At 48.3% G+C, this 16266-nt stretch overlaps 2 protein-coding genes across 28 annotated transcripts in view; one reads left to right on the forward strand and one right to left on the reverse strand.

Annotated features, from left to right (window-relative positions):
- The window catches only part of SLC14A2 (solute carrier family 14 member 2), a 177733-nt gene that overhangs the window by 46319 nt on the left and 115148 nt on the right, over positions 1-16266 (reverse strand). Inside the window, exons 1-3 of one of the 7 annotated variants that reach the window (XM_032311289.1) lie at positions 6990-7281; positions 5925-6109; positions 970-1150 (exon numbers count right to left, since the gene is read on the reverse strand). In XM_032311289.1, the coding sequence (XP_032167180.1) occupies positions 970-1150; positions 5925-6109; positions 6990-7116 (493 nt within the window). In that variant the 5' untranslated portion in view covers positions 7117-7281. The other 6 variants (XM_032311283.1, XM_032311285.1, XM_032311288.1 and 3 more) reach the window with 6 other exon arrangements.
- LOC116572352 overlaps positions 5281-16266 on the forward strand; it is a 54310-nt gene continuing 43324 nt past the window's right edge. For 11 of the 21 annotated variants that reach the window (XR_004278247.1, XR_004278248.1, XR_004278250.1 and 8 more), the window contains exons 1-4: positions 5283-5652; positions 5781-5960; positions 10340-10411; positions 15735-15839. The gene's annotated coding sequence lies outside the window, so the exon portion shown is untranslated. The other 10 variants (XR_004278259.1, XR_004278265.1, XR_004278260.1 and 7 more) reach the window with 9 other exon arrangements.

Below are 16266 nucleotides of genomic sequence, written 5' to 3' on the forward strand. Positions count from 1 at the left end.
AGCGGCAGAGCCATCAGCAGGGGCCAGCCTGTGCTTCCCTGCTGGACCACTGGCTGGCGCGGCAACCAAGGCAAACAGGGATGCACGGGGCCCGGACACTTCCTCTCCTTCGGCCTGGCACCCAGCCCAAGGCTCTGAGTGGCGAGGCAATCAGTCCACAGTGGGTGTTAGTTTTTGCCATACAGACTGAGGCACCGTGCTGAGACCAATTTAACGCCGTTCCAGCCATCAGCTTGGTTGGCAAGGAAGCCTCGGGAGCATTCCAAGGGAAATTTATTGGTCCAAAGGAAGGGGTGAGGTGGGAAGGAAACTCTCTTGTTGTGTTGTGCCGTATGGCTCAGTTGAGAGCTGTATCTGAGCAGCAAAGAAAGGAGTCTGGAGGAAAGGAGCTGGCAGGGAAATGCTTTTAGCCCGGCGCTGCAACTGCATTGAGCTAGGACTGGGCCAGGGGCAGGGGAGAAGCCAGGCCTGGAAGAGGGGACATATATTCTACCTCACTCTCTCGTTCGGTTTCCAGGACAGCTTCTACAGGTGTGGGTAGGGTGTGGTAGGAGGATAGGGGTGCTTATTGCAGTATTTAGTTGAGGGGCACTAGGACAAGAAAGACATTGAAAGGAAAGCACGAACCTTGGAACACGGGGGAAGGCCACATCCATATCTCCTCGGCACACGGTAAATAGGTGTGGAACAAGGGAAGGAACGACTGGGGAATGGCTTATATGTTGCTAAGGTGGTTGTCTTGAACCTATTCCGTGTAGGGTTGAAGAATTTGCAAAGAACTAAAATCAGTGAAATACATTTAATTCTGAAACCACAGAAATTCCAAGGTATTGGGCTACCTCAGACCTACACGCAGACAACTCGGCGGAAGCACGCCGACTGTGAGATTTCTCGCACTGGGTGAGCGAGGCAGCAGCTTCGTCCAGCCAGGTCTCAGGGAGGCTGTTTCTTCCCTGGGTGTTTGCTTACCTTTCAGCCAGCTCCTGCACTCCTTCATCTCCCCCGTGAGATAGCCCACTGCTTGGAGGAGGCTGATGCCCCCCACGCCGGCAGAGCCTTGATGGGCTGCCCCGCTTTCTCTCCTTTTACTCCGTTCACTGGGTTTTTCCATTTTCACAATATGGCTGTCTTCATTGGATGGCCGGAGATCCTTTTAAGAGAAACCGTGACAAACGATCATACAATACAGCTTTCTGAGAGCAGGAGCTCTTGGGGATAGAGAAGCTTGTCAGCTGTTCTGATAAAGATAAATGATCATAAGACCCCTGTCCACTCTCTACTGCTGCCCAGGGTGTGCCGCACGCAGGCCAGTCTTTCAGGACGACTACACATTCTTCACTGCAGGGTTTCGTAAACGTTTGCACTGTGGATCCCTTCTGTCAGTTTGGCAAGACCCTGGACTTGTTTTCAGAATCGTGTTTGAAAATGAATAAAATAAATAGGATTGCAAAGAAAACCAGTTATATTTAAAAATAAAAAAGTCTGTGATAGATGTGCAGGTGCAGCCAATCCAATACCTGTTATAATTTTAGAGTAGCAATGAGTGAGGACATGGGGCCAGTACAGAACACATGTCAGGCCATAAGATAAATAAAGCATTTTTACAATAAAAAAAAGTATAAATAAATTTAAAGGCATTGAAATCATACAAAGGATGTTCTCTCTCTCTCTTTTTAAAGATTTTATTTGTTTGAGAGTGAGAGAGAGAGAGAGAGAGAGAGAGTACAAGCAGGGGGAGCAGCAGAGGGAGAGAGAGAAGCAGGATGTCTGCTATGCAGGGAGCCTGACTCAGGTATCCATCCCACGACCCTGGGGTCATGCAGGCAGACAGTTAACCAATTGAGCCACTCAGGCATCCCTGTTCTCTCTCTTCTTTAAAGATTTTAATTTTAGGGGCGCCTGGGTGGCTCAGTAGGTTAAAGCCTCTGCCTTCAGCTCAGGTCATGATCCCAGGGTCCTGAGATCGAGCCCCACATGGGGCTCTCTGCCCAGCAGAGAGCCCGCTTCCTTTCCTCTCTCTCTGTCTGCCTCTCTGCCTACTTGTGATCTCTGTCTGTCAAATAAATAAATAAAATCTTAAAAAAAAAAGATTTTAATTTTAAGCAATCTCTACACAAAAGGGGCTTGAACCCACATCCTCAAGTTCAAGAGTTGCACACTCTACCAACTAAGCTAGCCAGGTGCCCCCAAAGTATGTTCTTTGATCATGATGGTGTGAATTTAGAAATCAAAAGCAAAAGGAAATTTGGGAAATAATGTGGCAATTAATCCACGTGCTCCTAAATAATCAATGGATCAAAGAGGAAATCAGAAGAGAAATTAGAAAAATACTTTGAGATGAATGAAAACAAAAACACAATCTATCAAAACTTACGAGATGCAGTTAAATCAGTATTTGAGGGATACTGTAGGTGTAAAGATCTATATGAAGAAATGAAATATCCTGCATCGACAACCTAACCTTTTACTTTAAGAAACTAGAAAAATAACAGTGAACTAAACCCAAAGCAAGTAGAAGGAAGGAAAAATAAACACTATCATGAAAATAGATGAAATAGAAAATAAAAACTATAGAAAATCCATGAAACTAAAAGACAGTTCTTTGCAAGGATCAGAATTGACCAACCTTTATTAGATTGACCAAGGGAAAAAGAGAAGATTGAAACTATCAGAATCAGAAATGAGAGAGGAGGCATTACTACCTACCCTCAAGAAATAAAAAGGGTTATAAGAAAAAGGACTCTAAAGAAATGAATAATTGTATGCTAACAAATCAGATAACGTAGATGAACTGGATACACTCCTAGGTAGATAGGCACAAGTTATCAAACTGACTCAAGAAGAAACAGAAAATCTGAACTAACTTACAACAAAGTAAATGATTAAATTAGTAGAACAAAAACAAAAACAGCAAGCAAAACACTTCCCACAAAGAAAACCCCAAGTTCAGATGGCTTCACTTGTACATTTTGCCCAATCCTTAAAGAATTAATAGATCTCAAAAACTAGAAGAGAGGGCAATACTTTCTAGCACATTCTATGAGGCTAGTATTACCTTAACACCAAAGCCAGACAAAGACATCACAAGAAAGGAAATTACAGATCAATCTGCTTTGTAAATACAGACGCAAAAATCCTTGATAAAATATTACCAAACCAGATTCAGTAATATACAAAAATAATTATGGCCAAATGGGATTTATTCTCAGAATTCAAAACTGTTTCAACATATAAAAATCCGTAATTATTAATATTGATGAAGTGAAAGAAAAAACCCACATGATTACCTCAATAGACAGAGAAAAACCATTTGAAAAATTTAACAGCCCTTCCAGATAAAAACATTTAGCAAATAGGAATAGAAAGGAAATTCCTCAACTTAATTAAGGCTATTTACTAAAAACCCACAGCTTATATATAATGGTGATAGATGGGACACTTTCCCTTTAAGATCAGGAATGAGAGAAATGAGAGAAAGACGTTGGTTCTCATCACTTCTGTTCAACATGGTACTGCAAGTTCTAGCCAGAGCGATTAGGTAAGAAAAAAACAAACAAAAGGGACCCAGATTAGAGAGAAAGAATTTAAACCATCTCCATTTGTAGATGGCACATTCTGTTTTATGGAATCTTCTTAAAAAATCTATTTAAAAAATACCAAAAGACTATTAAAGTTAATAGACAAGTTCAGCAAATTTGCTAGGTAGAAGATCAACCTATAAAAATCAATTTTATTTTTATACAGAGGCAATGAACAATCCAAAAATATAATGAAGAAAATGATTCTATGATTGCATGAAAAAGAGTAAAATATTTTGGAATAAATTAAACAAAAAAGGCCTTGTATACTAAACTAAAGATTTTGTATAAGTTTTTTTATACTAAAAACTACACAACATCAAAAGAAATTAAGGACTTAAATAAATGGAAATATATCCTGTGTCCATGGATTGGGAGACTTGTTAAAAATGTCAGTACTCCTTAAGCTGATCTACAGATTTAATACAATCCCTATCAAAACCCCAGTTGCCTTTCTTTTCCCTGCAGAATTGGAAAGTCAGATCCTAAAGTAATATAGAAATGTAAGGGTCTCAGAATAGATAAAGCAGCCTTGAAAAGGAAAATAAAATTTGGAAGACTCACAGTCTTGATTTCAAAACTTACTACAAAGCTATAATAATCAAGATAGTGTGGTGCTGGTGTAAGGACAGACACATAAATCAGTTAAATAAAGTTGAGAGATCAGAAATAAATTCATGCACTACGGTCATGGGAATGCCAAAACAGTTTAATGGAGAATGGATAGCCTTTTCAATAAATGGTACTGGGGCAGCTGGATATCTACTTGCAGAAGATTGAAGTCAGACCCTCACTTGACACCATATTCAAAAACTAACTCAAAATGGTTGAAAGACTTACATGTGAAGTGTTAAAATATAAAACTGTTAGAAGAACATAGGATGAAATCTTTGTGACCTTGTATAAGAAAACGTTTTCTTAGATATGACACTAAATGCATAAGCAATCAAAGTCAATATAGATAAATCAGACTTAGAGTCACAAACTTTGTGCTTCTAAGGACACGACCCAGACTGTGAAAAGACAGAGTGGGAGAAATTATTTGTGAATCATATAATGGGCAAGGGCCTAATATCCAGAATATATAAAGAACTGTTACAACTCCACAATAAAAAGACAAACGACCCAACTGAAAAAATGGGCAAAGGACTTCAAAAGACATTTTTTTTCCCTAAGAAGATATACAACTGGCCAGTAAGCACATGAAAAGATGCTCAACATCAGCTTGACATTAGGGAAATATAAATCAAAATCACAGTGAGATGTCAGTTCACATCCACCCCGGCCATTAATAAAAGGACAGTATCAAGTTTTGACAAGGAGGAGGAGGGACACGACGTGTACACTGCTGGGGAGAACCCACAGTGACCCAGTGACTCTGGAAAACGGGCTGGCAGCGCCTGAAAATGTTAAATGTAGGGTTACCATATGACCCAGGAATTCCACTTCTGGATGTACACCCAGGGAAAGAAAAATATGTATTTGCACAACAACTTTTACACAAATGCTCATGGTAGCGTTTTTTTGTAACAGGCAAAAAGTGGAAACACCCAAATGTCCATCAACCGAGGAATGGGTAAATAAACTACAGTATACTCACACCATGAAATATGGTTTGGCCATAAAAAGTAATGATGTACCGATTCGTGCTACGACAAGAATGCACCTGAAAATATTATGCTAAATGACAGAAGCATTTCACCAAAGCCCGTAAATTATATGATTCCACTTACACGAAATGTACCGAAGAGGCAACTCCACAGGGACAGAAAGCAGATGGGAGGTGACAGGTGTGGAGGAGGGAACGCAGAGTGATTGCTAATGAGTGTTTTGAGTTTCTTTTCGAGGTGATGAAAATATTCTGGAATTCACTGGTGGTGATGTTAGTGGACTTTGTAATTATGCTAAAAACCAGTGAAATGTATATTTTAAAGGGCTGAATTTTACGGTATATCGATTTTATCTCATTAAAAACAAAAGTTTAGTGGTCCTGGGTCCCTCTCCACTGTATCAGTTCAGGGAGCATTAAAACTTGCCTTTGGACACTGGCCTGCCTTTGGGAGCCGATGATAAGGTAAGTCAAGGGAGCAGGTCTAAGCGGAAGGATGTGGGGGACTGGCTGGAAGACTGGTGTGTGAGTGTGTGCATTCCCTACTTGTCTTTAAAATCGTGTTGCACACAGAACCCCATTTTCCATCATAGGCCAAATAGGACCAAGCAGGGGTGTGAGCCTGTGCTGACTGGGGACGGAACATCGCCGGGCAGCGGCCCTTCTGTGCCATTATGCAGTGTGTGCCCATCCCCCTCCTTCTACCCGGGAGGCGTGCAGGGAGGGACCCTCCTCACCTTCTCTTCGGGCATCTCCAGGAGGGGCAGTGCCGGGTGTGTATCCTGGGGGCTTGAGGGCCAGCTCGGGTTGGTAAACTCTGACTCATAGAGTTTGCATCTGCTGGAAAGAGGCTCGGCCAGGAGAGGTCTGCTGTGAGTATCAGACATTTCCCTCCGGGGGTGGTTGCTCAGAGGTCCTGCAACTGGAGAGGAAAGGGGGACAAGGGTGAGTCAGGATGGGGCCCAGAGGAACTTGGCGGAGGCTGGATGGAGTCCTCCGAAGGCATGGGACCAAGCGCTGTTGCCAGGGGGGCCTGGGGCCAGTCCTCCACCAGGGTGGTCCTACCTTTCAACATGCCCCCATTCACCCACCTGCAGAGGACAGTCCTTTTCTGCTATGAAGTATTCCCTGACCACGCAGTGGGAACAGATGTCTTTCTTTTTCTTCTGGTCACGGAGACATTTTTTCTCTACCTTTTCTATTATCCATTGTGCTGTTTTACTGTAGCCTTTGTAAGCACACTTTCCCTTTGATAGCCACACATGGACCTGAGTCTTCCAATGGAGTGGGGCTCTAAGAGAAACCCATTTTCTTACTTGCTGTGGAGCTTAAATTGATTATGGATTATGGGCTACCTCCAGTCCCCTCCCCTCTTCCCTCTGCCCTCAGTGCCCTTTCCAGCACCTTCCCCCTCGTCCTTCCTCAGGAACAGTACTAAGGCAGCAGCCCTGGTATGATCCACTAGAAGCTGTGGGTGCTAGGCTGGAGGTCCCTCTGTGTGGGGCTCCCTCTCCCTTCGCTACCTGGACCAGAGCTCAGGCCATGACCAGCTTGTGGAGCAGCCTTTGCCCGCGTTTCTCAGTTTCCTGGTTCACTATGGCTGCCGCCTGATAGAGCTTACTTCTTCCTACTCGGCCACCGTAGCCGTTCTCTTCTGCAGCCTCCTCCGGCTCAGGGATGTCTTCATTTACTTTACCGTTTCCTTGACAGGTGGATTTGGACCTGCACGGTCCCCTCTCAGTATGACCTAGAGTTTTCCCTACTGTTCCATGAGGCCTCCCCCGAGTTGCAAGACAGCATACCTTCGGACGGTGTTTGCAGATCCCTAACAGGGGTGCCAGCCTTCCTCATGCCCACCTCTGCAGACACTGCTAAGGGACTGCACGTTTCTCTTCCAAAGCGGAGGAAGCCCCCTTCCTGGGCTTGCATGAGTGCCCTTTCCTGGGGTTATTTCCTACTCCCGATGACAGGAATTCGTGTTCTTCTGTTTCTTCCAGACCCCTCCCACCTTGCTGGTGCAGAAAGCCCTCTTCTTTGAGGCGTATACTATTCCCTCACTGCCCACTGCTAGGTTCCTGACTTCCTGGTCATTCACTCATTCCACTCCAATAATTTTCAGCAACATCAATGTCTGGACATTGACACTGACCTCACTGACCTCAACTCATCACTTCCGTCCCTGACTTTGCAGACCCTTGTCTTCCTCATCTCCAGGGAGCTTCTCCACCTCTTCTTTTCAGCCACTGGTTCCCATGGTCACCACATGGACTTGACATCACACAAACCATGAAGTCTCAAAGGTCTGCTTCTCTCTGTAGACTTCCAGCTCACCGGGTCAAGCGTGCCGGCCCAGTGTTTTCACTTGCCAGAGACGTCCAGTCCCTCAGCTCCACCCACCCCATATCCTCCCTTGACTCCTCAACCAACTTAGATTTCACAGTCCATCATTTTTCTTTTCTCAACACCCTTGCTCTGCCTTCCCCACTCCCGCTCTCATGCTTCTCTCACGGTGAAATCCCGGCGGGGCTAAACCCTGCCCTCCAACGGGTCCAGGCTTTCATCAAGCCACTGAACAGCGCCCCAGAAGAACTGTGTCCCTGGGGAGGCTGCCATCACGTTAGCTTTATGCTTACGTGGGTGGACTCTTGGCACTTCCCTTCCTGTCTCTGGCCAGCCCAGACCGGTTTCTGCTGCTGCTGCCCTTGTCGTAAGACCTCCATGTTGGCAAATCCAAGACAGGTTTTGGTCCTTATCTCATGAGACTGCTCAGGGTGTCCACACAGCTGACCGTCCCTCCTTGACACACTCTCCTCTTTTTGGCATTCATACCGATCCCCTCTCTAGCTGCTCCTTCACACTATCCCTGGCTGACTCCTCATGTAAATATGAGCATTCTCCTGAGCTCTGTTCTGGACCATTTTCACTGGTATTCCTCCCCAGCTGACATCAGCCCTCACCATGGCTTTATCTTCCGTCTTTATACCTATGACTCCCAAACTGAATATTTTCCAGCCTAATTTTGAGCACTGGATTCACAGATTTAAGTGTCTTCTTTACACTTGTGTGTGGATGTTCCAGAAACAGCATAAAGTTAATGCAAGGAAACAGCTCCTAATATTTCCTTCTCAGATCCTGTCCTCCCGGAAAGGTGCCCATCCCAGGACAAGTCCTCTCTCCATTCCAAGATACTCCTTATAATACCCCTTCCTTCCTTTCTTCCCCCAGTAATTCTACCTCTAAAATACACCTGGGTGCCCACTGTCACCATTTGCCTGCCATTACTCCTCCCGATGCTCCAATAACTACCAATGAGATACCCTACTTCTCAGATTTCTTCTCCACGCCCCAGGCCCATCAGTGCTGTCCTATCATTACTCCACGCCACTCATGTCTGTGCCTCCTTCAGTCCCTTTGATGGCTGCCAGTGGAAAAATAGGTCTAAAGCATGCACACAAGGCTCTGTATCACCGTGTTCCTGTTACGCTTGAGCCCATCCTGGGTCTCTCCTAACCCTTGTCTCTGAGCTCCACACTTGCCTCCTTTCAGTCCCTAGGTGTTGAGCACTTTCCACTTCGGGGCCTCTGCAAATGTTGGTCCGCCTTCCCAGAAGGACTCTCCCTTGCTCTTTGCCTGGGACCGCCTTCCTTCAGGCATAGTCTCCATTACCACTCATCAGAGAGGCCTTCCTGGATTGGTCCCCTACATATTCTCCTGTTGCACACTCTCAAAGTACCCAGTGTGGTTCCTGATAGCATTTCTTTCTTTTCCTTCTTTCTTTCTTTCTTTTTTTGCACCGTGCAATGATTGATTTATTTCTATACTGTCTATCTCCCCACCAGATCTTAAGATGCATGAGAACAATTCTTGGTTCAGTTTACTACTGAATCTCTAGCTCCCAACACAGGGTCTGGCACATAGTAGATGTTCAATGAATAAGTAGTTAAGTGAGGGAAGGAAAGGAGGAAGGAAGAAGAGGAGGCTACAGGCAATTGCTAGAGTGGGAAAACTTCCTTGCAGAACTCTATGAATCACTGTGGGTCTCAAGAGTCTTGAATGGTTTAAGAAGGGCAAGGGGCCACCCACCAGTCCTGCATGTTTGAGGCAGAGCTCTGCCATGTCCAGCACTGGTCCTCATTCCCAGGAGTTGCTCATTTAAACCATAGCTGATTTTAGGTGTGAGTTTGCAAACATCATTCAGATCCAACTCCTCTTTCTCACTGCCATTGCTCTGGAAGAGGGACCCCTCCTGTCTTTTGACCTCGCAGGTGGAGTTTCAGTGAGTTTCAGACTGTCCTGGAGGGGGCATGCTAGGAAGGTTTAGGAGAAGGAAAACCAGCGAGCCTGAGAACCAATGGGCTATCTCCCTCTGGTGGCCAAGAGGTGATACAGCATCCTGCTCTCTTACTTTTGCTCATTGTTTCCAAGCCATCCTGATGAAAAGTGAGGGGCAATCAGATATCTGGACACATGGTCTGCGTGACGCCATACATCTGGATGAACAGGAATGTTCTGGAAAGACCTAGTGTTAAATTCAGGGGCTGTGAATTACCTTTAAAAGTCCCGTGGAAAAGTAACTCACCCCCTAATGTATTTCATTAAATCTAAGAGGTTCTCATGTGTAAGATGATCACCGTTTGGTGTACCATGAAGAAGACTGTGCTGCCAATCAAAATGGTCAGATGCAGACTGATTTGAGAAATGTTAAACTATGAGAACGATGCATATCATATAGTCAAGGAAATATTTTTTAGTGGTGGGACTCAAGTATACAGGAGCTGGAAATGGATATATTTTCTAGACATGAGACTTCACACACACAAACACACACACACATTTTTGATGCAGAGTTTATACATGATGAGTCCTTTAAGAACAGGGCCTTTATCTTGTTGATTTCTGTATTTGCATTGCCCAGCAGAGAACCTGACACATAATAAGCCCTCAATATGTGTTTAATGATTATGGAAAGAATGAATGATTGTACAAGGGACATACTCTCTAGAGACATCACCAAAAAGGTACTTTCTTCTCTACCTCTGAGTCTCTCCTGTATGCAGACAACATTTACATTTCCAGATGGAGAAATTAACACCCAGGAAAGCAAAATGAGAATAATTTCTCACATGGATTTACCTCTCTGCACTTTGTAAAGGAAGCTTATCACCTTGCGATGGCAACCGGGAGCAGAAACCCAGGGAAACCAGCAACTTGCTGCAAAGTCAAGGTTAGAACTGGCTCCTCAGCCTGGGCTCCCCACCGTTCTGTTCCTCCAACTGCCTTGTAGGGCACGGCTGGGGGATGCAGCTGGGAGGGGTGGCTGCCCTAGAGCCTGGGTCCCGGCCTTCAGCCCAGTTCTATTTCATAAGCACACATAACCTCAGCAGGAACAACGTGATTGCATCTCCTCTGGGGAACACAGCGTTCCTCTGCCATGGGAATGTTTATCCTGTTCAACTGGGGGAATTTTGGCTTTGGGGTAGGACTGGGACGTGCAGCAAGAACGGCCTTGTAAAGAGAAGGTCGCCGTGTCTGGAAGGAGCACTGGCTGCAGAAGCTGCGATGCCCAGCCTTGCTCTCTCTCTGCTGCCGGGGGCTCCGTGGGCCTCTGTCTCTCCCTCTTCAAAGGGCAACGTGGGACTTTTAAGGCAGAGGAATTGCTGACTTGGTTTTTGGCACGTAGTGGGTGCTCCGTGATTTCCAGTTTCCTTTCTTCTTGTGCTCCCACGTTGAAGGAAAGATGGCTCAAGCAGCCAGATGAAGTACAAGCTGGCTGTCCTGAAACAGAACGCCTTTCAAAAGTTTCCATAAGGCGTTGGCCACTTGTTAAAACTGGACGGTAGAATCCTTGCCTGAGCCACGTCCCGTCTGCAGGCGGCAGGCCTCAGAGCCCATTCCCAGCTCAGCGCTGAGCCAGTGCGTTAAACCAGCTTCCAAGAACACATAATTCTCTGCCTGGCGAGCGGACGCTCTCCTTGGCGGCCCGCGCCTCCTCTTCTCCCTCAGAAACACGGAAGGAAAGGGCTGTTGGATCAGCATCCTCTCTCTCCGAAAAGCCAAGTCTTGCGTGTTCCCACCAGGGGGCGTCCCAGACACGAACGCCTCCGTCTCTTTGTTGAGTACCTACTGTGTGCCCTTGGACTCCCGAGAAGCGTCGGAACCGCGGTACCGCACGCTCGCACTTGGGCCTGGGCGTTGGAGGCCAGGAGAGGGGAGCGAACGGACTTTCAGCGCAGAGGGAAGGCCACGGCAGAGTGGACGCGGGGCCGGTTGTGGGAGTACAGCGCCGCTCTCAGGCGCAAAGGGACTGGGGCCCAGGCATTCACGTCGGGACTTTGGCTAAGCAAGCCAGAGCGAGGAGAACACTCTAGACTGAGGAGATGCCTAAGAAAACACACGCATGGTCTGTGCTGGGAAACCCCAGTTCTAGAGCCTGCTGGAACACAGGGAAGGGTGTCGGCTGAGGGTAGGAGGTCCGAAGCCAAAGGGGGACGGGTTCTCAGTCCCTATATTTGGACCCCAATTCTTCTTCCAACCTTTATTTATTTATTTATTTATTCCCTAACATTTAGAAACCATGGCTCTGATTCTATTGTACTAACTTTGAAATGCTCGCCCTGGCTCTTTTCTCTAAAAGACTGTCTGTCCGTGGTAACAAGGCCAGAGCATGCCCATGGTCAATGAGGAGGGGCTGTGTCCCCTCTAGCACATTCCTGATGTCAAGGGAGAGCAGGGACTGGTGACTGGAGGGGTTTCTTGAGTTGCTGGTGTGAATTAGTGCAGAGTCAAGGCTCCTCCCCTACCCCCATCCCCGGTGGCCTACTGGGTGTAAGTGTGCCAGAGAACGTGTCACCAAGGGCTGAGTCTAGAATGGGCTCATTTATGTCATCATCTATCCAGCTGCGTTTATGGAGGTCACAGCAGCTCGACAGAAGAAAATGTGATTAGCAGCTTTCCCAAAATATTTGCTGACTTAATTGTAGCTCGAGATTTTGCAATTGATACAATTATGGAAACCTGTTTCCATATATTTCTACAACTTCAGGACCAAAAAAGATATTCTCTGCCTCTGTTCAACAATGAAGGAATCCACTTTTTAGTCCTTCTGACAGTTGGCCAGTGTCCCACAACCCCACGAGGTGGGCTGCTCTCATTGTGAATGTCTCTGTACTACAAACCCTTCGATCTATGGAGCTGACATCAGTGCCTGGGAGTTTTACCCAGTGCTGGTTCTAATTCTGTCCCTCCTATCTGCAGAGATAGATCTGTACTCCTGTCCTACACAGGAGTGCTTCAGAGTTTGACCTAATCTTCCTTCGTCTGGGGCAGAACTCTTGGTTTTCCTTGTTTGGCTCACCCAACAAGGCCCCCAGACTCTCTGCCATCCTGCTAGTGGATCTCAGTGGGTCCACTTGCTAGTGGATTCCAGCAGGATCAGAGGCAGAGACATGAGTCTGCGAGGACCTTGCTGAGTCAGGCTGGGTCCCCAGGCCAGGGGTCTGCTGATCTCTGAGCCGAGTGGACAGCTGCTGAAAGGGGGGAAATCAGCTTTTCGGGGCCAAGTAGATGCTGGAATGCATGGGTCGTAGCTCGGGGAGGCCCGAGAGGAGATGAGGCCAGGAGAGGCCTGGTCCCTCAACAGATAGGGCAGGGATCAGGGGAAGGGACCGGCCACCAGCTGGGCTAAGGTGAGAGGCGCCTTTCTCAGAGCTGGCTTGTGTAAGAGGTTGGCTGAGAGCTGCTTCTTATTAGGGGGCTCAGAGTTTTTCTTGGCAGTTCAGCCCAGGGAGTCTGATATGGGCTGAGAGGAGCCTGACTCACAGGGCCAGAGGTCAGGATGGCGGGAGAGGAGTCGGGGGGCAGCATAGTGTCCGCCGGGCCATCTGCAGTCTGTCAGGGAGACAGGCTGGTGGTCAGCGCCACAGGGGCTCTGTCTCTCTGGGTTCTTCTGAAAGGCCAGGGCCGGTGCCCGTAGCCGGGGACCTGACCAGCCCCTGGGTGGGGTCGGGGGAGGAGGCCGGACCTGCTTGGATTTCCTCCTTAGATCTTGGGTATCCTTGTGTTTGGAAGGGCATTGGGAGGGGGTCACCACGCCCTTCTCAGTGGACATTCTTTCAGTGGGATGACCCTTCGACACGGTGTAGAATGAGCTCCTGCCTCACCACATCCCCAAACCAGCAATCACCGAGCTGTCAAATTTCACGTCAAGGGCCTCATCTGCACGAGTCTATTTTGTCCCTCTCGGCCAGGCCCTTTCCTGCCCAGGTCAGCTCCTAGCTGGCCTCCCTGACTTCAGCTCCACAGTTCCTCTCCACCTTGCCACGGGTGGTGGATGAATCACCTTAAAACATGACTTGGTCATGCCAGTGCTCAGAAAGCGTCCGAGATACTTTGTCTCCTGTCTGAGTGGCTTGCTACTGGAACTGGGTGATTACTGCTTTTATGTTTGTTTATGTTTTAAAATTTTATTTATTTTTAAGAATTAATTAATTAATTAGAGAGAGAGAGAGAGCACGCATGCACATGTGAGGGTGCAAGGAAGAGCAGAGCGGGGAGGGGCAGAGGCAGTGGAAGAAAGAATCTCAAGCAGATTCCCAGCTGAGCGGAGCAGGATGTGGGACTCGAGCTCATGACCCTGAGATCATGACCCGAGCCAAAACCAAGAGTCAGATGCTTAACCAACGGAGCTACCCAGCCAGGTACCCCTACATTTTTTTTTTAAATAAAAATTTCAGGGGTGCCTGGGTGGATCGGTCATTTAAGCCTCTGCCTTCAGCTTAAATCATGATCCCAGGGTTCTGGGATTGAGTCCCACATCGGCTCCCTACTCAGCGGGGAGCCTGCTTCTCCCTCTCCTTGTGCCTCTCCACCTGCTTGTGCCCTCTCTCTCTAATACACGAATAAAATCTTAAAAAAATAAAATAAAATAAAGGGAAAATTTCTAGGAGGACATTTTGACTCTGTAGGTGACTGCTTTGGGGGCGTCCCCAGAGGACACCTCGGCACTGCCTGGGGAAAAAAATAAAGGCAGCCGTGTTCTTGCTCTCCCACAGCTCTGCCTTGGCGTGACAGGGCCCCACTTGTGCAGGAACCACTCCCCCACTTCTCTGTCCCACGTGCCCCTGCTCTGGGCATGAAGCCCCCCTCTGGGCCCAGGGCTATCTCAGGCTCCGTCTGTTTCCATGTGTGTCATTCTCCATTAGGGCCTGACCCTGCCCACATGCCCCAAGCTCTGTCGCTGGCGGAATGCCTTCCTGACCCTTGGGCCAGGCAGTCCTTGGGTCTACTTCCCACTGTAGTCATCAGACACTACGCAAACTCATGCACACTTGCACTCCCACACAAGTACACACACTCAGATATGTGCATGCACGCATACACTTATACACACGCATACACACTACACACACTCATGCTCCTACTCACACACACACATATGTGTACACACACATACACAGGTATACATACTAACACATGCTTGTACTCACACACACATACACACACGTGTTTGTGTACACACATGCTCATGCACACTATACACACTCATACACACGTGTATGTGTACACACACGCTCATACACATGCACACACAATGAATTTTGCGGATCTGGCACTGCTCTAACCCTTCGTGCTTATGGTGTTACTTACTCTACAAAGTACTCCCCGGTCAAGAGCTGCATTTGTTTCCCAGAGTGATCCATGATGGGGAGAGAGGCAGGGGGTGCATTTCTCATTTCACAGGCCCAGGGAAGGGAGGGCACTCAGGGGAGTCACATGGGGAGTGGACACAGTGGCTGGGACTGACCCGGCCTCCTAATGCTCAGGCCTGGGCTCTGTCCACAACAGTGTCACTGACTCCCTCGCTGCAGGCCATGGGCTCCGCCCTGAGGACGGTTCATGGGGAACCCTGGGGGCCAGCGGGTCCTCCATTCTCCCTGGGGCCTGGCTTTATGCCGTTGAGGTTCCAGGTGTTTGGCTTTAATGTGGACAGACACATGCCTCCTTTCAGGACCTGAACGGCGGCATAAAGCTGGGACTTTGTGCTGTAACCTGGAGCCATATGCAGCCCGGGTCTTCCACTTGACAGGGACACAGTTCGTCTGCACTTGACCTCTCTAAGGGTTTGGTCTGTTACATCCTTTAGGCCCTAGAGCTACTCCTTTCTTTTCAACAAAACCCTGATCATGTTTTCCCGGCACAGATGGTTATTTTCTAGAACTGACACCGATTAGAGCGGGGAGGCAGGGCTGTCCCCGGGAGGGTGTGGAAACTGGGATAGATCAGGGTTAGGTGACATCCAAGGCCTTCTGGGAGACGGAGTGGAGGCGCTCTGAAGGGGCTGGGGTTGGTGTCGGGTGCCGTTCACGGGATGCTAAATCTCAGGTCGGAAGCACGAGCCCCGGGGGGGGGGGCAGGGCTAGGTTCTCCCTGCGCAGCCTCGGGGGGCCCCGGAGACGGCGCGTCTCAGTGTTTTGTAACGGGCTTGGGAGGGGGAGGCAGGGCTTCCCCCAGTCACCTCCAGTCTTCAAAACTGACCTCGTTTTCTGCAGGTGCTGAACCTGCTTCGTCGCTGTTGTGATCTGGTTTGGTGGGAAAACAGTTGGGCCGGTAGGGGGCGTTGCTGTTCGCAGAGCATCTCCCCCCTTCCCCTTCAGGTGAGCCCTCCTCCCTTTAAACCCCAAGGGCAGAGATTCTCATCCAGGACAGCGCAGGGCTGTCCTTCGCTAGGGCTCCTCCTCCAGGGAGTGTGACTTCCGTGGTCTGGGGTGCGACCTGGGCACTGGAAGCCTGAGCAGCTCTCTAGGTGATGTCGAGGGGCAACCCACACTGAAAGGCAGTGCCCCGGACCTCTGGGGATCTGTCTATGCAGCACACTTCTCACTGCCTTGCTACGCAAGGTACCTGTGGGCTGAGGACCAGCTGCATTTCCAAATGTAGGCTCTGGGCCCCTTTCTCAGAAGAGGAATCTGCATTTGAACAAGACCCTCAGGCATGGGGGTCTGGGGCGCTAGTGCTCTTGCGGGGGGCCAGTGGCGGAGCGCGGGGCGGGGGCTCTGGGTATGGTGAGCTACGATGGAGAGC

Source organism: Mustela erminea, chromosome 13 (assembly GCF_009829155.1).
Source record: "Mustela erminea isolate mMusErm1 chromosome 13, mMusErm1.Pri, whole genome shotgun sequence".
In the NCBI taxonomy this organism is placed as follows: Eukaryota; Metazoa; Chordata; class Mammalia; order Carnivora; family Mustelidae; genus Mustela; species Mustela erminea.